The sequence below is a fragment of the Schistocerca piceifrons genome, chromosome 8, assembly GCF_021461385.2.
Source record: "Schistocerca piceifrons isolate TAMUIC-IGC-003096 chromosome 8, iqSchPice1.1, whole genome shotgun sequence".
Classification (NCBI taxonomy): Eukaryota; Metazoa; Arthropoda; class Insecta; order Orthoptera; family Acrididae; genus Schistocerca; species Schistocerca piceifrons.
This window is the reverse complement of record NC_060145.1, coordinates 435514050-435536076: the sequence shown is the minus strand read 5'-3', so window position 1 is coordinate 435536076 and position 22027 is coordinate 435514050. Positions and strand designations below refer to the sequence as shown.

Sequence of the window (22027 nt, the reverse complement as noted above, 5' to 3'; positions counted from 1 at the left end):
GTGTACGAAACGCTGTCCACGACAGTGTGACCAAGAAAGGAAATTTGAAGTAAACTAACCTTGGAAGGTTTGGCAGCCAACCTGGTTTCCTTAAATTGGTGTAAAACCTAACTAATGTGGTGAAGATGTTCAAGAAATTCTTTGCTACATATGAGAGCATCCAGAAAGTAGTTGTAAACGCAATGAAATTTCAAATCCCCTAAAACTGCATCTAGTAACTCAGACAGCACAGCAGCTTCAGTGGACAATCCAAAGAAAACACGATTAAATTCAAAGATACTATAGTCCCTAGGGAATTCCTTAGGTGGTTTAGACTCTTCTGCCAAAAGAATCTGGTAATAAGCTAAGAAAGCGATCCAGAGAAAACTAAGAAAAACCAATGCATAAATGGTCCCGGCAGAGGTTCGAGTCCTCCCTCGCGGATGGGTGTGTGTGTTTGTCCTTAGGATAATTTAGGTTAAGTAGTGTGTAAGCTTAGGGACTGATGACCTTAGTAGTTAAGTCCCATAAGATTTCACACACATTTTTCACCAATACGTAAATGAGGCAACGGTACTCATCCTAAGGTGACATTTTGATTTAAGGCACGATAGTCCACTACAGGACGATAACCCCCCCCACCCCCACCCCGCCTGATCATCTACGGACTTATAAAATGGGTGAGGCATCTGAAGATATCGAAGACCTAGTCGCGCCACCCTTCAGAAACTGGTCAACTATACTCCGAAACTCTCTCATCTTGGTAAGTGACAAACCCTTTGTCTAACAGGAATGTTGAATGCGGCACTGACATTTTTTTTCTTAAATGATTGAGATTGAACATTTAGACTCACTACTAACCTCACAAAATATCTGCTGAACATTAATTTACGGTAGGGAGTCTTCGCTTCTTCCTTAATGTTAAATAAATATCTCGCTTCTGAATAATTCTTCATCATAAAATCACATTCCTAAATCCCATGGAGGGGCCATGAAGTATCCCAAATTTTCGGTTTGAACTGACACTGCCCAGTTACCGATTACAAGCTACCACTGGCCGTAAAACATCTTTTCCCAACATGAGCTAACGGTCCAAATCCTCGATACCGAAGGTAATACCGTTTAAAAAGGAAACCAAGCCACCGGAATCAACCAACAGAATTTAAAACTGAACATATAAAAGGTAATGAACTAAGAAGCAAAGCATGGATTTTCTGACACCGAAAGAGTTGTCCAGAGCCAGTCAGAGGCCACGTTACCAAATGGTGGCGTTATTTGCTTCTAAGCACTTTATGCGGCTGTGGACAGTGCCTAAGCACATGGCCGAATTTACGGCAACGAAAACACATAACTTTCGTCAAATCGTCTTCGTGGGGAAACAAGAGTCAACGCATTTCCACAAGTATCCTTCCGCTCCCGTCTTAACTTCGAGCTGTGTTTGTTAATATTTTCTTCTGAATAAATAACATAATGTAAATCAGCATACGAGGCCTTTGTTCAAAATGGTTTAAATGGCTCTGAGCACTATGGGACTTAACTTCTGAGGCCATCAGACCCCTAGAACTTGGAACTACTTAAACCTAACCAACCATAGGACATCACACACATCCATGTCCGAGGCAGGATTCGAACCTGCTACCGTAGCGGTCGCGCGGTTCCAGACTGTAGCACCTAGAACCGCTCGACCACCCCGGCCGGCGACGCCCGTGTATCTCAAAATACGATACGTGGGAAATTGTTTGGGCGTGTTCTATGAAGAATAATATCTACTGTTCCATGCTCTGATAACATGGCACATACTACTATTCCAGATAAATGAACACTTTCTGCGTGTTTGTCTACACACTACTGAGCAATTTGTACCCTAAAGAAGTGTTTCTTCTCTTAAAATATTTTGATAACTGCTAATTATTGATACCAACGGGTTTGCTAAAATTTGGCTTGCTGGTTATCATCCTTTGAAACTGCGTCTTCACTTAATTGTGGAATATCCGACTCCATTTCCCCTTGAAAAATTAACAGACTAACTTTTTGCTGTAAAGGAAATAAATCACCCAGCAGTTGAATTTGAGGACGGGAGGCAACTTCAGTACTCAAAACATTCAGATCCGAAATCCTTAATTTACAACACTCTCACGTGCATCATGTAACAGCTTAGCACAAGTAGCGCAGCGATAGCCACCTCTTTTATGGTGCTTATGGTCTAAGAGGTCCCGCAACCACTGTATAGGTTTAGCCACTGTACCTAACAGTTCCTTCCACCAATCTGAAGCTCGTAGATCAAACACGACGTTACAAATAAGACACACCCACTACAGCACAGTGTACAGATGCCACCCTAAAACAACAAAAAAGATGAGTAGAATCTAGAAACAAAATAAGCGTTCATTCACACGGGGCTGACCATATGCCCACCCAGCTGTCTCAGAACTACCGTATATATAACATTCAACTCAAAGTACGAAGCCCACACACCGAGAAACAAATACACTGAAGATCGAAAGAAATTGGTATAGGCATGCACTTTCAAATACAGAGATATGTAAACAGCCAGAATACGGCGCTGCGGTCGGCATATATAAAGCAACAAGTGTCTGCCGCAGTTGTTAGATCGGTTACTGCTGCTACAATGGTAGGTTATCAAGATTTAATTGAGTTTGAACGTGGTATTATTGTCGGGGCACGAGGTAGCGATGAAGTGGGCATTTTCCCGTATGACCATTTCACGAGTGTACCGTGAATATCAGGTAATTCCCGGGGTACTCCTGATGACGTTCGAAGGAGGTACGCGGCCGTGTTGTGCTGGTGGTTGTAACTGCAATTCTATGTTCCCTTTTTTTTATAAATAGAAGTCTGTACACTACTTTGAACAGCCAGCTTTCGGATGCATTACTGACATAATCTTCGAACTCGAAAAGTGGTCCTTCCTGTTTTGAACTATTTAATAATTCTTCCAACTCAGCCTCAGTCAATGATGTAATCGGCATGATGTCACAATTGAGACTGATTACAAACGATATAGAACAAGAACTGAACAGGAACAATGGATAATTCGAACAGATGACAAGTGATAATGTCATGTAAATTGTTGTAAACGCAGCGCCTTTGTTGACTTACTGAATATTGAGAATAAGTATAAACAATGAAAGTCATTACTTCTAGCAAATATGAGACAGCCAGAAAGTGCTTGGCTTTGGAGTAATGATATTAATGGCGGGTCACACCCAAACATTACATATGTAACTTTTAAGGTTTATGAGCAGACGACTTAAAATATTTTAAAACTTTTGTAACCACATACTGCTCTTGCTTTTTCAGACAAAGTCACCAAATTTTGTGAAGTTACTTTGATATGTAAATAATAAGAAACGAAATTTATAAACATTTCGGGGCATATGGACCTAACAGAACAGCAGAGTTAAATCAGTTCACGTTTGAATGATTTTTGGTGAAGTAATGTTGTTCCCCCAATGATCGACGCACCTTGCCGTTGGTGGGGAGGCTTGCGTGCCTCCGCCGTACATACAGCCTACCTTTGCTGCAACCACAACGGAGGGGTATCTGTTGAGAGGCCAGACAAATGTGTGGTACCTGAAGAGGGGCAGCAGCCTTTTCAGTAGTTGCAGGGGCAACAGTCTGGATGATTGACTGATCTGCCCCTGTAACACTAACCAAAACGGCCTTGCTGTTGTGGTACTGCGAACGGCTGAAAGCAAGGGGAAACTACAGCCGTAATTTTTCACGAGGACATGCAGCTTTACTGTATGGTTAAATGATGATGGCGTCTTCTTGGGTACAATATTCCGGAGGTAAAATAGTTCCCCATTAGGATCTCCGGGTGGGGAATACTCAGGATGACGTCGTTATCAGCAGAAACAAAACGCGTTCTGCGGATTAGAGCTTGGAATTTCAGATTCCTTAATCGGGCAGGTAGGCTAGAAAATTTACAAAAGGAAATGAATAAGTTGAAGCTGGATATAGTGGGAAATAGTGAAGTTCGGTGGCAGGAAGAACAAGATTTCTGGTTAGGTGAATACAGGGTTATAAATACAAAATCAAATAAACGTAATGCGGGAGTAGGTTTAACAATGAATAAAAAATAGGAACACAGATAAGCTACTACGAAAAGCATACTGAACGCATTATTGTAGCCAATATCGACAAAGCCCATGCCTACCACAGTAGCACAAGTTTATATGCCTCCTTCAGAATTTGAAAGGGAGTATTGCAGTCAACATTGTAAAAAGCTTTCTCTAGGTCTACAAATGCTGGTAACGTAGGTTTGCCTTTCCTTACCCTATCTTCTAAGATAAGTCGTAGGGTCAGTGTTGCCTCGCATGTTCCAACATTTCTGCGGAATCCAAACTGATCTTCTCCGAAGTCGGCTGCTACCATTTTCTTCATTTGTCTGTAAACAATTCGTGTTAGTATTTTGCAACCGTGACTTATTGAACTGATGGTTCGGTAATTTGCATACCTGTCAACACCTGCTTTCTTTGTGATTGGAATTATTATATTCTTCTTGAAGTCTGAGGGTATTCATCTTGCTCACCAGATGGAAGAGTTTTGTCATGGCTAGCTTTCTCGATGCTATCAGTAATTTTCATGGAATGTTGTCTACTCCCGGTACCTTGTTTCGACTTAGGTCTTTCAGTGCTCTGTTAAATTCTGCACGTAGTATAATATCTCCTATTTCATCTTCATTATGTCCTCTTCCATTTCCATAATATAGTCCTCAAGTACATTGGCCTTATATAGACCCTCTGTATAATCCTTCCACCTTTTTACTTTCCCTTCTTTGCTTAGGACTAGTTTTCCTTCTGACCCCTTGATATTCATATAAGTGGTTCTGTTTTCGCCAAAGGTCTCTGTAATTTTCCTGTAGCAGTATCTATCTTACCCCTAGCGATACATGCTTCTACATACTTACATTTGTCCTCCAGCCATCCCTGCTTAGACATTTTGCTCTTCCTGTCGATCTCATTTCTGAGACGTTTGTATTCCTTTTCCCCTGCTTCATTTACTGCATTTTTATATTTTCTCCTTTCATGAATTAAATTCAGTATCTCTTCTGTTGCGCATGGATTTGTATTAGACCTCGTCTTTTTACCTACTTGATTCTCTGCTACCTTCACTATTTCATCTCTCAAAGTTACCCATCCTTCTTATACTGTATGTATTTCCCCCATTCGTATCAATCGTTCCCCAATGCTCTCTCTGAAACTGTCTACGGTCTCTGGTTCTTTCAGTTTATCAAGGTCCCATCTCCTTCAATCCCTACCATTTTGCAGTTTCTTCAGTTTTAGTCTACAGTTCACATCCTATAAATTGTGGTCAGATTGCGCGTCTGCCCCTGGAAATGTCTTACAATATAAAATCTGGCTCCTAAATCTTTGTCTTACCATTATATAATATATCTGAAACCTTCCAGTGTCTCCAGACCTCTTCCACGCATACAACTTTCTTTCATGATTCTTAAACCAATTGTTAGCTACAATTAAGTTATGCTCTGTGCAAAATTTCCCTGGCGGCTTCCTCTTTCATTCCTTACCCCCAGTCCATGTTCACCTACTACTTTTCCTTCTATTCCTTTTCCTACTATCGAATTCCAGACCCCCATGACTATTAAATTTTCTTCGCCCTTAACTGTCTGAATAATTTCTTGTATCGCATCATATTTTTCTTCAATCTCTTCATCATCTGCCTACGTTACCAGCATTTGTAGACCTAGCGAAAGCTTTTTACAATGTTGACTGCAATACTCCCTTTCAAATTCTGAAGGAGGCAGGGGTAAAATACAGGGAGCGAAATGCTACTTACGTACAGTAACCAGATGGCAGTTATAAGAGTCGAGAAGCACGAAAGGGAAGTAGTGGTTGAGAAGGAACTCAGAGAGGGCTGTAGCCTATCCCTGATGTTATTCAATCTATATATTGAGCAAGCAGTGAAGGAAAAAAAATTGGAGTAGAAATTAAAATCCGTGAATAAGAAATAAAGACTTTGAGGTTTGCCGACGACATTTTAATTCTATCAGAGAACAGCTGAACGGAATGGAGTGTGACTTGAGAGGAGGATATAAGATTAACATTAACAAAAGCAAAACGAGGACATTGAAATGTAGTTGAATTAATTCAGATGATGCTGAGGGAGCTAGATCAGGAAAAGAGACACTTAAAAGTAGTAGATGAGTTCTGCTATTTGGGGAACAAAATAACTGATGATTGTCGAAGTGGGGAGGATATAAAATGTGGACTGGCTATGGCAAGGAATGCGTTCCTGAATAAGAGGAATTTGTTAACATCGGGTATAGATTTAAGTGTCTGGAAGTCTTTTGAGACAGTATTTTTATGGAGTGTAGCCATGTATGGAAATGAAACATGGACGATAACTAGTTTAGACAAGAAGAGAATAGAAGCTTTCAAGGTGTGATGCTACAGAAGAATGCTGAAGATTAGATGGGAAGATTACTTAACTAATGAGAAGGTACTAATAGAATTGGGGAGGAGAGGAACATGTGGCACAATTTGAGAAGACGAAGGTATCGGTTCTTACGGTAGGTTCTGTTAAGAGTTCACCAATTTGGTATTGGAGGAACGCGCGGAGTGTAAAAATCGTAGAGGGAGACCAAGAGATGAATACACTAATCAGATGCAGAAGGAGGTCGGTTGCAGTAGTTACTTGGAGATGAAGAGGCTTGCACAGGATAGAGTAGCATGGAGAGCTGCATGAAACCTGTCTCTGGACTGAAGACCACAAAAATAACAACAACAATGTCGTCATATCTACCTTTAGCATTCATTGATAAAATTTCATGCGTGATCCATGGACAAGGAGTAAAAATTTGTTACTGCATTGAGTTTTTTATCGCCGATATTCTTCCTTTACGCATTATTTTTTGTGATATGAGATATATGTTTAGTAACAGTGTTCACGCATAGCTCAATCCTTCGCTACCACTTCCCTGTTCCTACACTCAGTTAATTCTGACATAAAACTGAAGTGCGTTACCCTGACCAGTCACATCACTTGCAAGTCTCGACATTAATTGCAGAAAAGTAATTAAGCCGGGAGAGGTGGTGCAGTTGTTATCACACTGGGCATGCACTCGGGAGGACGACTGTTCAAACCTGCGTCCAGCCAACCCGATTTAGGTTTTCCGTGATTTCCCTAAATCGTGTCAAGCAAATGCTGGGATGATTCCTTTAAAAGAGCACCGCCGATTCCCTTCCTCATCCTTCCCTAATCTGATGGGGAGAATTGCTTCGTCGTTGTTTGGTTCCCTCCCCCAAAGAAAGCACCCAACCAAACAACCAAATTGGTTAAAGTCCTCTGCTGCTTCAAGTTGCCCGAAAAAAGTTATAGTTTGTATGGACGCTCAAATTCAGTCACCAAAACTACAAGCAAATAATCTAAGTGCAATGAAAATTATACTAAAAGCCTACAGTTACCAAAATCACTTTAAGTCCAATGAAAGGTTAAAGTACAAGCCAATTCTCTGCAAAATTACTCTAAGTTCAATGGTAGACACCCAAAGAAAGTTAAAATAATTGATCATTACAGTCCCATCGTTGCACTGGGTATCTCTAGAGCCGCCATTTATATCACCTTCAGTGACGAAAACCTAGTCTAAAGCCTGGGATACAGATGACACGTAGGCTTGCCTCACTATGAGCAGATGTCGGCTAACTTTAGAAAGGGGCTCTTAGCTTTAACGCAGAGGCGGGAATGAGGCTCATTCTAAAGGTACCTGTGACCAACCTAATGCCCTCACGGTGGACTATATGCAGTATCGCAAGATACGATAGTCTCCCATACCCACACATCATGCATAGGTAATCAAGTCAGGACTGCACAAAAGTTATAATAAAACTGGAGCAGGCAGGCTCAATCTCCACCTAACACCTAGTGTGCAACACACTTTTAAATATTACGCGCTCTGAGTGACCGAGTTTTCAAGCATGTCGGATGCAGGACACATATAAATTTCCGATCTGAAATGAGACCCAGGTACTTCGCCAATGTCTTAGACTCTAAAACAGTGTCGCTCAGTTGAAGTGCTAAACGTTCGAAGCACAATGAAGAGGTTCAAAAACGACAGAGCTAGATTTTTCAGTGGATAACTTAAATTCATGTCGACACGCATTACTCCAGCTTTTTAGTAGTGCATCTGGCGCATACTTGCTCCAAGGCAGGAAGATAGTTCAGATCTGTAAGGTCCGGCCACAAATAAATAATACATACCGGAGAATAGAACGTTATCAATATGTATTAAAAACCGGGTCCCCCTTAAACTATTACTACACAACACAATTAAAGGACCATTTTTTTCTAAACCCTGCAGCTGACTGCTATTCTGACGCATAAGTTTGAAATTTTGTTCACAAGTGCCCACAAAGGCAACAAATTTCCTGTATGTGGTGCGACAGCGGGGCGCCGTGCGACGTTAGCCGCGGGCTCGGCAGCGCTTCAAACAGTAAGGCGTCGACAGATGCGACGAAAATGTGAGGACTCGGAAGTTCGTGGGAGGAGTAAGGCGGGTAATCCTTTCACATTTCCACCTAATTTCACCACAATTTTGCCACCGTCGAAGTGTCACGTGAAGGGCAGGTCGTCACACCCGCTGCTACCCACGTTTCATCCGTTCTTTTGACGCTTCTGTGATGGAGGTCAGACCCGCAACGTCCAGCGTTGGAATCACGCGGTTTTAGTGTGAGTGGCCGAGGAAAATATTTCTGACTCACTGGCGTCCAAAATCGACACGACTAGGGCAATGATTCCCATACATTTCGATCTCGAAAACGACAGTTCGCAGTGCTTTGAGCAATAGGAGAACGTTCTTACCAATGTTAAAAAATATATCTGCTCAACCACTTGTTTATAGTGTAAAGCACTGTCTACTTGCGATCGTTAACGGTGAACCCGTCGGTCATCAGAGGACTTCCATCTCATGTGTGATGAAACTTAACACATTCCTCTAAACGCACTTTGATTTACGCGGTACCCACCCTGTCGCATCCTGGGTGTAAAATTGAGACTTCGTGGTCGTAACTAAGTTAACTGTGGGTGCTTGTGAGGTGCTGCAATCCTTGTGTACACATTTACCCGACAGATGGGCTGTTTACAGAGTTGGTGACGGAATGACTTGTAATTTTTACATGTTGGACGCTGGTGTTGTGCGGATCTGTTTCGTTGTAGGATGTACGGTCCGCTACTAACTACCATTTTTATATAGACCTGATGGAGTAATAGTATAATTTCTGACTCGTGATCTGATATGATCAGTGGGCACTACACGTGTCCGCAGGGCTATATTGCGCTCGTATCATACAAGGCAAATGTTTTACGATTGGGTAAAGATAGCTCAGCGTAGGGGAACCGGGAAGAAGGATGTATGTCTGACAGGACGGAAAAGTAGGCGATCTAAGGTTATCGCCCGTTTCTAAGTACTGAACGTTCTAGTCTTAGGAGTGCGTGTGTTTATGTTCTCTCTCTCTCTCTCTCTCTCTCTCTCTCTCTCTCTCTCTCTCTTACCAGAACCTTCGAGGCATCTGTCCTAGACTCTAGAATAATAGTTTAACATGATAGATTGGATGATTTACGTAAAAATTTGTCGAATTACGTTGCTTATAAATATCACTCAGTTCATGTTCTTCTTAACTGTATTTTATTACATTAAGGCGTTTTTAAATCTGTTACTATAGATGGATATGGTGTGCTAACTCCAAAACTTGGTCGCATCTCGAGAAATGTGGTTAACTTGGATTGGTTAGGTCTACTAAAGCTCTATTCAGTCAAGAGAGGTAGAGTGTAGCTGTATTCGTCTGCTCGGTTGATGATTAATTGGGTAGCGATGTTCCAGGGTAGGTTGGTCAGTGCCCAGGTGAGGATGGTCTTTTAATGTAAGATGGCGAGACTGCTCTGCCACCGCCATACGCAGAGAGATCGATCGAGTACTATGAGCGAGGTCTTAGAAATATGTATAGCGTTGTCTTGTATACTTTGATCGTTTTTATGTGTTCGAGAATTAAGTGTGAATGGTTGTACTGAGCAGTCATCTATCAATGGTCACAATGATACTTGCAAAGTAGAGAAGGTATGGTTTAGCTATGATACTGAAATTAGAAAAAACATGCTGTCACATGATTGGCCAGTGTTGGACTTACTGTAAGATTTTTCGCTATATCAGCTGTGATGAATAATATTATAGTAGATCGATGGTGTCTTCTCCATCCCATCCGTGCATTGGGTACCACATAATGATTGCGTGACAATGCTTGTTTGAGTTGAGGAACAAATTTTCGTTGATGGACTGCGACTTCTGGGGTTGCTAGAACCGAAAACGGTGATAGTGTACTTGTGTGCAAAATGAGCAATCACTAGAAACGGAACGCAGAGTTATCAACCATTCGGTCACTGCGACATATGAGTTCAAATGTAGAGGCCGTCAATAACTTTTGGGGAGTAGTTTGGAAACTCGCCACAACGCCGACAGACTCCTCTAGATTCCTTGTTTTGTTGCTGTCCTTTATTTAAAATCACCCAATGTTATGCTATCGAGCGTAAGGATGTGATTTACAAGGTGCAAGGTACAGTTTCCTGTGAGAGGCCGTGCATCAGTCCCTGTTAGTGTCTGTTTCGAATCAGACACAGACTTCGAAGTCGCGGCAGAAAGACGAAATGTTCGGCAGTGTGCAAAAGCGTTTTATAAAACAGTGTTTGAACAAGGGTCGGAGGTAGCTTCTCATTCGCTTAGAGTATGGGTGATCAAACTTTAAAATGGTCTCTGAAGCGTCTGTATATTTAATGTGATCTTGTCCACATAGGCAGCTGCAGTCAGAGGTGTCAGCCTTGGTGAGCTTTAGGAATTCTTGGATGGCCGCACTCTGAGTTATTCGGGGAGAGTATTGTGAATTCCATTTGTCCGCGCTGGAGGTGGATCGCATTGGTGCCTTCGTGACTTGTAAATAGGATCAGCTTTTATAGTTGATAATTTTTTTTTACTGTTTGATGGTAGAGAATAAAGATGATAGGATGTTGAGGATCTGTTTTCTAGTTTGGGACGTACAACATTGCTCGCACTTCCGGCGAATGGTCAAAACAAGGTCCTGTTGCAGTTAGTGAGGTCGTTCTGTTTCTAGACAGGCTGCGGAAGGTAATGGATATGTCTTTCTCCGACTTAAATTGCAGAGGTCAGATGGGCAAAGATCTGGAAATGGGATCAGCTGAACGATGTGTAGGGTGTGACTAAAGTCAAGTTGGAATTTTACTGTAGCATGCAGGTTCGCGAAAGGTGACACGTTTTGCACTGGGTGCAGCCATCTTGAATAACGGTAATTGTGTAATCAACTGACGTGATGATAGAACGCTCTGGTGGTTGTGATAGGAGCTAAACATAGTTGAACTTGGAGCTATTTTTGTTAGGTAAACGAATTGTATGATCTTCAGCCAAAATTCAAACTCCCCACCAAAATCGGACATCTTGAATGACACCTTCTGCTGGTGGCGATGTGTACTAACCCAGTTCGACTCCGGACCTCGTGGTGAACACATGCGCATGATATAAATAATAAATAATAATAATAATAAATGACCATAAATGATAATAAATGTTAATAAATGATAATAAATAATTTGAGCGGCTGTCCGAATGCAGAGACCTGTTAGAGTGTAGCTATCTGTAAGAGTTAACTTTGCATTCCTCTAGACGACCGAATAACGAAGTAATAGTTAGTATGTGTTGGGCTGCTTTGGTGATCAAGTCAGAATTTGGGAAGATGATCGATTTGGGTTGGAGTGTTATTCAATGAGGATGTAGATTGTTCAGTTGACTCCTTCTGCACATTTGCTGCCTTTATTTAGTTGAGTGAAGATCGATTGTGGTGTGTTGGATACACGCTTGTCTGTTCTCTAGACCTGGGAAGGACCTTTGTTGACCTGTAAATTATAGCGAAGATCTGGAATATGTCACATGACTGACTACAGTATTCGAGAGTGGAAATATCATCTTTCGTATGTTTGTTTATAGTTAGTGAGTGGTTTGCACCATGCTACACATGGATAAAGTTCAGGGTTTGTAGAGAATTAATTTGAAGTGTATATCTTGGGAATTTTGATGAACAAGCGTTCGATAGGGTGTAGCCTAGTGGCTGATATTGAGAAGTACAGCTAAAATGATGTAATATTATGGAGAAAGTACGTGTGTTCTTGTAGTCTATGAGTCTGGGGATGTTAGTAGAAAAGCGAACACACAAGGAAAGAGAGACAGTAACGCATTTGTGCTGAGGGGAAGTGATCCCCAATTTTGTGCAACAGTTCTGAAAGTGTGTTCAGTGCGCTGATGTAGAAGGAGATTTTAGCGCTGAGTATCGAGTCTGTAGAGAGAAAGAGCAGGTTGACGGTGCTTCCCTAGGAATGGAGAGCATTGGGACATATAAACAGTGTAGGAATAGGGTAATTTTTTCGGAATCTGTAGAGATATACACGATAAGTGCAATTTGTTCTGTCAAATGTGTATATATTGTACTGTAAAGCTAACGCAAGTTACAATGTGTTGCCTTTGTACATATTGCATTGTAAAGTTAATATTGCTCATGTTATGGGATGAGTAGACATGATGACTGTGTGTGTCGTATCGTGAGTGAGGTATAGATTGAGGGGACTGTGGGTGCAATTTAGCGATCTCTGTAAAATAACAACATAGAGCCCCAGAAAGAAAAGAAAAAGCTGGATAGTACTTCAATCCGAGAGTGATCACTAATTCAGCGGCTAAATTAGATAAGATAAAATAAGAATTCTTGATTGCCTGTGTGGTGGGATATGGGAGGGGTCATCTGCATATGTTGAGAGCATGAAGGCTGAAACGTTAGGGGGATTGGGACGAGGTGTTATGTTGGTAAAGAGGTTATGGTATGTGATGAATTTCCATGCACGCAGAAGATGAGCCATGTGGAAAGGGAGCGTTACCTATTTGTGGTAGACTACACAATTTCCAAGAGGTTGACTTGGCTGTTTTTTTAGTGAGCAGGCGAGTAGTAACTGTTTTCGCGGCGGCGTTAATCGTGTGTGTCAACGAGCTATGGGCTATGCTGACAATAGACGTGAAGGCAAGTCCAGACCTGAGACGCCGGCGGTATACAAGAGAAGAACAATGCAGTTTTAACATGTGTCAGAGAAGAGAACCCTTACTGTTCGGCTGTCACGATCGCGCGGAAGCTGAACTTCGTTGGAGGCTCTGGACTGGTGTTTGGGTGCGTCTGTTGCACTATTTTGCGAGCAGGTCTGTGGACTGCGCTGTGCTTTATTTGGAGAGTTTAAGAATACAGAGTTCATCTGCGTACATTGTGTACTGCATTATTTAAGAGCAGTTTGCTGTTGTGTGGTGGAATTAGGAGTTGTTTAGGTGTTTTTGGACTGTGTCACATGACCACAGGCAGATCAGTGCGGGTGTTTTGTGAGTGTGTGACAAATATACTCCATGCCTAAATAAAAGGGCTCAAAATAAATGGAGTGCAGTCCTTCCTTACTTCCCTGAGCAGCACAGCGCAGTCTGAGTGGCTTTTGCGCAATTTTAAAGCAAAGGATCTTGGTTTACGTCAAGGAAAGGATGAAAGAGTAGTCTGGTGGAGGGACTGAGTGCTAGACCTTGTGGACAATACGCTGTTTGCCGACATTATGGATAACCGTAGTAGGGTAATGATCTGATGTCAGGGGGGTGTGCTGTGTCGATGGTTCTAAGTACTAAATCGGTTGGACCGTGGACTGAGTGGCGAAGACGGAGGGTGGTGGTGCTGTCTATCTCTAATTGTTTAAATAAAGAGTGATGTATGATTTTGAAAAGTTGACGATTAGCGAGCAGGGTATTTTAGATGGATTATTATTTAGACAAATTAAGAGATGTTCAGTTCTATGGGCGTAAATGTTTTGAATTATGTAGGTGTGTTTCACATGTCTGTAGGCTGTGTAGTGGCTTTTTTTGACGGTTTACAATTAGCAAGCGTGTGTGTAGAGCTTTATACATGAGTTATGTAAGAGTAGTTTGCAGGTCTGTATGCTGTGGGACATGTCAGAGCGTGTATTCTGTGATACATGTAATTAATCGGTAAATAAAGTGCTGGCAAATAAAATAAAGTCCTCCTTCTCTCGATCAGTCTAGTGCAGGCTGAGACCTTTTACCACCGGTTCCTAGGAGCAGGTGGCGGTCGGGTGACAGGTTCTTATGTTGGTAGCGAAACACAAAGTGACCGCCAAAATTCAAAGTTCACTTATTTGTATAGAGAAAGTGTCATATAAGTTAATGTACGTTACTAAACGTTAATACAGCTCAGTGAATGAACATGGATTGGTAAGGGGATGTGGCGGTCGGTTGAGGATCATGGTAGAGACTTTAACTATTTGATTCGAAGTCCAGGTGGGTGTGGCACTCGCGGAAATTCATTCCAAGTCCTGGTGGATGTGGCGCTTTCCACAGCAGCGAGGTTAATTAATTGATCAGTTTAATTAAGAAGTGATGTGAACTTTGTGTTACGCTAAATTGCGGAGGGACGTAGGTTGCGGCGAGCGATGGTTCGCACTTACGTGATTGTGTTTTCGAGACGGATTTGGATTAGGTAATAGAACTACGTCGGTTGAATAATGAAACTCGCGTGATCTGTTAACTTAGGGACGGGCTTCATTTCGAACACATCGGCTGGTTCCAGCATGTCCAGCGAAAATATGTTTACAGGGTCCAGCAGCTAGCACGGGCCAGCGCCCGCGGGCCGGGGATCTGTGACGTGGACCACCGAGTGCGCGCCAGCCTTTGTGTGATTCCGCCCTCAGGCAAACAATTTTGGCGGGAAACGTGCAGAGGTGATGAATACACGTGGTGAACGGACAACGGACCGTTGTGACGTCAGCCTCATCAAGTTCGAGCGTGTCCAGCGAAAACATGTTTACATCGTACGAGCGATCGCTGGTCCAGCGGCTAGCGCGGGCCGGCCCCCACCGCGTGAGCAGCCGCCTCACGTGACAGCCGTCGGTAGCGATCCGCGCGCTGGCCGGCGGGGCCAGGGGGTGGCGACGATTTGAACTAATTCAGTTGGAGCGCGAACGTCGTGGCGACTGCACTGGGTGTTGCTGCGATCTCAAAGATGTGTACTGATTGTGTTGGAGAACAAGTGATAACAGTACTGCTGGAAATAAAGATTTCAGTCCATTTCCTCTGCAAAATCAAATGATGTCACTTAGGTCACTATAAGTGCACTTTATTATTTGAGGTACTGGCAGAAGTAAAGCTGTGAGGATGGGGCGTGAGTCGTGCTTCGGTAGCTCAGATGGTGGAGAACCTGCCTGCCAAAGGCAAAGGTCCCGAGTTCGAGTTTTGGCCCGGCACACAGTTTTAATCTACCAGGAAGCTTCATATCAGCGCACTCTCCGCTGCAGACTGAAAATCTCAATCTACATCTGGGTGGTTCGAATGACACAAAGCTGGTGGATCACTGATGGTATGTATGCAGAGATGCTCCGCAAATTGACAATAGGCAAGACAAAAGACAATGGCGTCGAAAAGCGACCACAAAATTTCCTTCAGATCCAACTAGCTGCCAGGTGCCTATCATTAAAAGAAATCAAATGGACTTTCAATGTTGTTGGCATATGGTTCAAATGGCTCTGAGCACTAGGCGACTTAACTTCTGAGATCATCAGTCGCCTAGAACTTACAACTAATTAAACCTAACTAACCTAAGGACATCACACACATCCATGCCCGAGGCAGGATTCGAACCTGCGACCGTAGCGGTAGCTCGGTTCCAGACTGTAGCGCCTAGAATCGCACTGCCACTCCTGTTGGCTTATGTAAATAAAATGTACCGTTTTCTCTTAATCCGTTAACATAAAATACTTCTACACATTGTATGTGACAGGATCTAAAGCTAACAAATATTTTTATCACGAGTATTTGTTTTTCTCAATCCAAAATTTGTAAGCTTAGTTTCATGAAATGAGGGAAACATTTTTAAAAATTTTTATGGGTATTTTAACTTCGATATAGAATCGCGGTGTAACTCGGCGTTTTCCACATTAACAAACATTCCTACAGGTGAAAGACGTGAAAAGCGATAGATACGAATCGTAGGACTGACTGTAGAGTAGGAAATCATTGCCATCTCCAACACAGTTGGGTTATCAACGGAGGAGTGGTAACTCAAGAACCCACACTCTAAGCTAATAAGGAGCTACCTGGATTCTAAGATCCATGCAAGGTGGTGGATGTCTATCTGGCCCGAAGTCTTTCCCACATAGCTGGGGAGAGCAGCACTGTGATAGCTGCTGGGGACTTCTTTCTCCTCCCAGGTATAAGAAGGGGTATTAAAACAATTTCCTTGCGTTAGGATGTTGTTCAGTTTCCCGTATTAAGATAAAAATTTTAAAGACTATTTTCTAGGGAAGGCCAGTGAGATGCAGGAACATGCTACTTAGTGTCGTGACGAGGTGCCGAGTTTCGTGCTACAGCCAATCGTGACTGAGTGTGGACAGTGATAAACTTGACCATTAGGGGATATGAAGTCCCAGCTTCCTCTCTCGGTAAGCACTCAGTAGTGACGGAAAACTGAATCTCGTCTGAGATTAATGTGAGCCAAGTGCTCCTCAGTAGTCGGCGCAATATCGCTCTTGCTGTTTAGGGTGTGAAGTTCCCATCAGATGGCCAAAACTTGTACCTCCGTAGAGCCGTAGGTCTCTTATTAATTACCGAGTGGCATTTGTCATTTCACCAAGGAAGAGTGAGGATCATCATTAGTTTTCTAATGAGCAGTGTGTGTGAAGCTGGCGAGCATAAACATAGATCCTTGACTGAAAATGACCCTGTTATAGTGCTGATCTTCAGACAACAAGAATCTTTCGGCAACTCGACCACTGGTGCAGCCCCATGGGCACTAAAGAGTCCACTGGGGGAAAAAGCTGCCAAGGTAGTGGTGTGATGAATTTTGTGTGTCCCTCGTACTCTAGAATTTCGTAAGGGTGCAAGTAGTGGGAGCATTTCGTCACCTCGTGCTAGAAGTACACTATTGCAACAACTGCTTGCTGCTTGATACGTAGCGGGAAACTCCAAGAGTGGTATTAGTAAGTGGCGGACCATCCTGTATGTGACGTACACTGCTGGAGCACTGTTTGCAAGTTTTGAGTGGATAGCGAGAGTCGTGGACTGGTATTAATAAATGACCATCGAATACTGTGACGTGCGCGATTGTACAGGGCAAAAGGCGAAGAATGATCCTACATAGCACTTTCACGACTGTAGTTTTTCTCGCAAGCTGGTGCATAGAACGACAGTCGAAAGTTTGATAGTATGTCGTGCTCGACAGGCTAGTACACATATACTATGAGCTCAGCTTTGATGCGTTATTATCTGAATGCGAACATACGACAGGCACTCAAGTGAATCCCTCTTGCTGGTACCCATTTTCCTAGGACAAAAACGGGTGATCTGGCTTATTCATTGGCAAGGAGCAGAAATGAAGTCCCAAGTACAATACAAAAGAAAAATGCGTAAACAAAAATAAGAAGTGGGTTAACAGCTTTCCTGTACTTTTTGATGGCATGTGGCACTGTGTTCAACAACGCCTCTGCTCTGAATGTACGAGAGCGTGCTGGAAGGCAGTGCCACCGAATTCTTATTCTGTTCTCAATATCGGGTGAGGTAATACGTGTCATGCATATTACTCTGTCGACTTGCCCGCTTCACCGACGCATTTTGCAACGCTCTGCCGCTAGAGGGCAGTGTGCACCATAACTACGTTGCTGCGTGACAAACAACGTACTGTAGACTCTCAGACAACCTAAAGCACAAATTCGAATAATTTTCCCTCACATGGACGACTCTCTCATTTGTCATGACAATTCAAGACCACATACGAGCGTTCTGACATCTGCAACAATCCGACGCCTTGGACTCCTCGTCATCGATCATCCTCCATAAAGTTCGGACCTGGACCTATCCTCTATATACTCTTCATCTGATCCAACCAGATTTTCACCTGTTTCCAAAACTTAAAGAACCCCTCTGAGGACTTCACTTTTATAGTGATAAAGCGGTGTAAGGGGAGGTAAGGTTACGATCCCGTCAGTAAAGTCAAATATTCTACTAGTGACGGAATCAGCAAACTGGTCTCTGGGAAAAACGTGTTCGTCGCCAACGTGACTGTGTCGTGAAATAAATATGTAGACATGAAGAATACAGACGAGACTGTTAAAAAGCTAGTTTTGTTTTGAGAGCTTTAAGAATTTTCACATAAAAATTACGAGCCCTTACTTTTCAGCACGCCTTCATAGTATCAGTATTTCTGCATAAAAACTTCTCTGGACCAACTAAATTCTACAGTACACCACCAGGTGTCGTGACTTTTGACACACCACTGAATCTTCTCGTGCACGTGGCAGCGACCTACTGAGATCTCAGTCTCTCTACTCACTGATGGTGTTACTATTGCAGGTGCAGACACAGCAGTCAAACTCCGACACAGCGGGCAACAGCTGAACCAGTCATCTACAACTACGTGTCGACGCCACGCCATCCCATATCCTGGGATCTTTTATGCCGCTACGTACAGAAAGGCACCGATTATCCCAGCATACGAAACTTATGGGTCGCTTACGTCGTACTGCTCAAGGAGAAATACTTGTACGTTATCGCCGCTGTCGTCCTCCACCTAATTCCAGCTATGATCGTAGATTCGTTTCTGTATCTCAAGGGAATGAAGCCAATGTAAGTAACCCTGACAATTCTGTACTGACAGTCGAAATTTTTTGTTGCACAAGCTTTGCTGTTGAATTCATTGTCCAAAATTTTGTGAATTATTATTAACGTATCTATGTTACATGATCAAAATTTCTGAGTATATAATATAAACGTGTTCTCCAAGAGTGCGGTAAATTCTCTGACCTAACCCCAACTTGTTTACCTCATGGTGCTAGTCCTCTTTCACAGGAAGAAGAAAATTTGTTTATCGGTACTGGACATTTCAACTGCTTGAACGCTGTAGGAACACCAGTAATAGCCAATGAAGCCCAAGAGATTCATCACAAATTACAACTAATCTACACTACAATTTGAGAAAATTTTACCCCCGTAGGAGACATCAAAATAAATCAAATCTAATCGGAAAATGGAGCACAGTCTGAAAACGAAAGCTTGTACAAAACATACTGACAAACGTTTCTGCGGAACCTGCTGTGTCATCGAGTTATAGTAGAGAATATCATTTCGAATTGATCCTGTCCATACTCATGCTGTAGCTATATTCGTCATGGATTGAATGTCACATCACCAACTGATGAAATACTTTGAGCGTAGGCCCCCACGATTATCATCATCTTCCATAAAACGTTCGCAGATATGTGACTACGTTAACGTTAGTTGCAAACAGCAATGCCATCAACGTTTCAGCCACATGGAATGGTTGCAGTAACGTTGTTTTGTACAACAATACTTTGCATCCAGAAACGTGAAGGGTATCAATACTTTTTTTCTGAAAGCGGATTGGTTTTACTCAGGATTCCAGTACACCATATTATTCACCAGTCTTTTGGTTAGAACTAACTATATTTCAACATCAAGTTCGTTCAATGCGAAGGTCTTGCGCCATATTACTGGGACGGCTTGTATGCCCGCAGGGTACCACTCTAATGGGCGACATCGGAACCAAGGTCTTGCTATATCAAACGTGCTGCTTCCCGCGGAGTACATCCTTCGATGGGGCGAACAGGTAGAAGTCGGAGGGTGCGGGATCCTGGTGGGGATGAGAAAGAACAGCCCAATGAAGTTACGTGAGGTCGTCTCCGGTATGCAGACTTGTGCGAGGCCTTGCATTGTCATAGAACAGTGAAGTGCTTTGTGGTGATCCGTCGATCATCTCGGATCAGGATGTCTGCACGTTTCAACGCTGCAGGAGCCACAGCTGCGTGCGGCCGGCCGTTACGCGGGAGACCTGAGAGTTCTGCTTCTGTGGACTGCCACGTCTCCGTAGACATTCTGCAAGCGCCTGTGGATGTGTGCGATGCTCTGGTTTTCCGCCGAAGGAAACTCAGTGACAGCTCTGTGCTCGGAACGCACCTCCGTGCCAAGCGACATTTTCAAAACAATATACAGGGTGAGTCACCTAAAATTACCGCTGGATATACTTCGTAAACCACATCAAATACTGACGAATCGATTCCACAGACCGAACATGAGGAGAGGGGCTAGTGTAATTGGTTAATACAAACCATAAAAAATTGCACAGAAGTATGTTTTTTAACACAAACCTACGTTTTTTTAAAATGAAACCCCGTTAGTTTTGTTAGCACATCTGAACATATAAACAAATACGTAATCAGTGCCGTTTGTTGCATTGTAAAATGTTTATTACATCCGGAGATATTGTAACCTAAAGTTCACGCTTGAGTACAACTCCTCCGCTGTTCGATCGTGTGTATAGGAGAGCACGGAATTACGTACGGATCCAAAGGGAACGGTGATGGACCTTAGGTACAGAAGAGACAGGAACAGCACATTACGTCCACATGCTAACACCTTTTTATTGGTCTTTTTCACTGACGCACGTGTACATTATAATGAGGGGGTGAGGTACACGTACACACGTTTTCAATTACGGAGTGGAATAGAGTGTGTCCCGACATGTCAGGCCAATAGATGTTCAATGTGGTGGCCATCATTTGCTGCACACAATTGCAATCTCTGGCGTAATAAATGTCGTACACGCCGCAGTACATCTGGTGTAATGTTGCCGCAGGCTGCCACAATACGTTGTTTCATATCCTCTGGAGTTGTAGGCACATCACGGTACACATTCTCCTTTAACGTACCCCACAGAAAGAAGCCCAGAGGTGTAAGATCAGGAGAACGGGCTGGCCGAGTTATGCGTCCTCCACGTCCTATGAAACGCCCGTCGAACATCCTGTCAAGGGTCAGCCTAGTGTTAATTGCGGAATGTGCTGGTGCACCATCATGCTGATACCACATACGTCAACGTGTTTCCAGTGGGACATTTTCGAGCAACGTTGACAGATCATTCTGTAGAAACGCGATGTACGTTGCAGCTGTTTGGGCCCCTGCAATGAAGTGAGGACCAATGAGGTGGTCGCCAATGATTCCGCACCATACATTTACAGTCCACGGTCGCTGTCGCTCTACCTGTCTGAGCCACCGAGGATTGTCCACGGACCAGTAATGCATGTTTCGTAGATTCACTGCCCCGTGGTTTGTGAAACCCGCTTCATCGGTAAACAGGTAGAACTGCAACGCATTCTCTGTTAATGCCCATTGACAGAATTGCACTCGATGATTAGTCATCACCATGTAATTGCTGATGTAGCGACACATGACACCGGTGAAAGCGGTGACGATGCAGTATGCGCATGACACTACTTTGACTCAGTCCACCGGCTCTCGCAATGTCCCGTGTAATCATGTGTGGGTTCATGGCAACAGCAGCTAACACACCAACTGCACCCGCTTCTCCTGTGACGGGCCTGTTACGGACCCGTTTACGTGCTACGACCATACCTGTTGCATACAGTTGGCGGTAGATGTTTTGCAATTTGCGGCACGTTGGATGCTCTCTGTCCGGGTACCGTTCTGCATACACCCTGCAGGCTTCAGCTGCATTTTGTCAACACTCGCCATAGATGAGTATCATCTCCGCCTTTTCAGAGTTCGAATACACCACGGTCACAGTTCCTACAACACTACACTATCACAGACGTCTGGTAACGCGGTGTACTACAGTTGGTCTGCGTGCGGAGACGAATGCAGAATAACAATAGCAGCAAGCGCTACATGCGGACACTGCGACAGCTAGAACAAACCACAACAGTGCACTACAGCCACACTCGTAAACACGGTCGTCATCGTAAACATGTCCCTGCAGATGCTGCTCGCCGACCGTGGCCCGTGTTTGTTACAAAACGCAACTGAACGTCGGAGGTTTCAAGCGTCAACTTTAGGTTACAATATCTCCGGATGTAATTAACATTTTACAATGCAACAAACGGCACTAATTACCTATTTGTT

General features: G+C 43.3%; 1 protein-coding gene across 1 annotated transcript in view; it reads left to right on the top strand.

The window, feature by feature from the left end:
* Positions 1–22027, top strand: part of LOC124711975 (fatty acyl-CoA reductase wat-like) — a 174180-nt gene that overhangs the window by 129751 nt on the left and 22402 nt on the right. The window contains exon 7 of the mRNA XM_047242258.1: positions 18449–18721. Within this exon, the coding sequence (XP_047098214.1) occupies positions 18449–18721 (273 nt within the window). The remainder of the gene's footprint in view (positions 1–18448; positions 18722–22027) is intronic.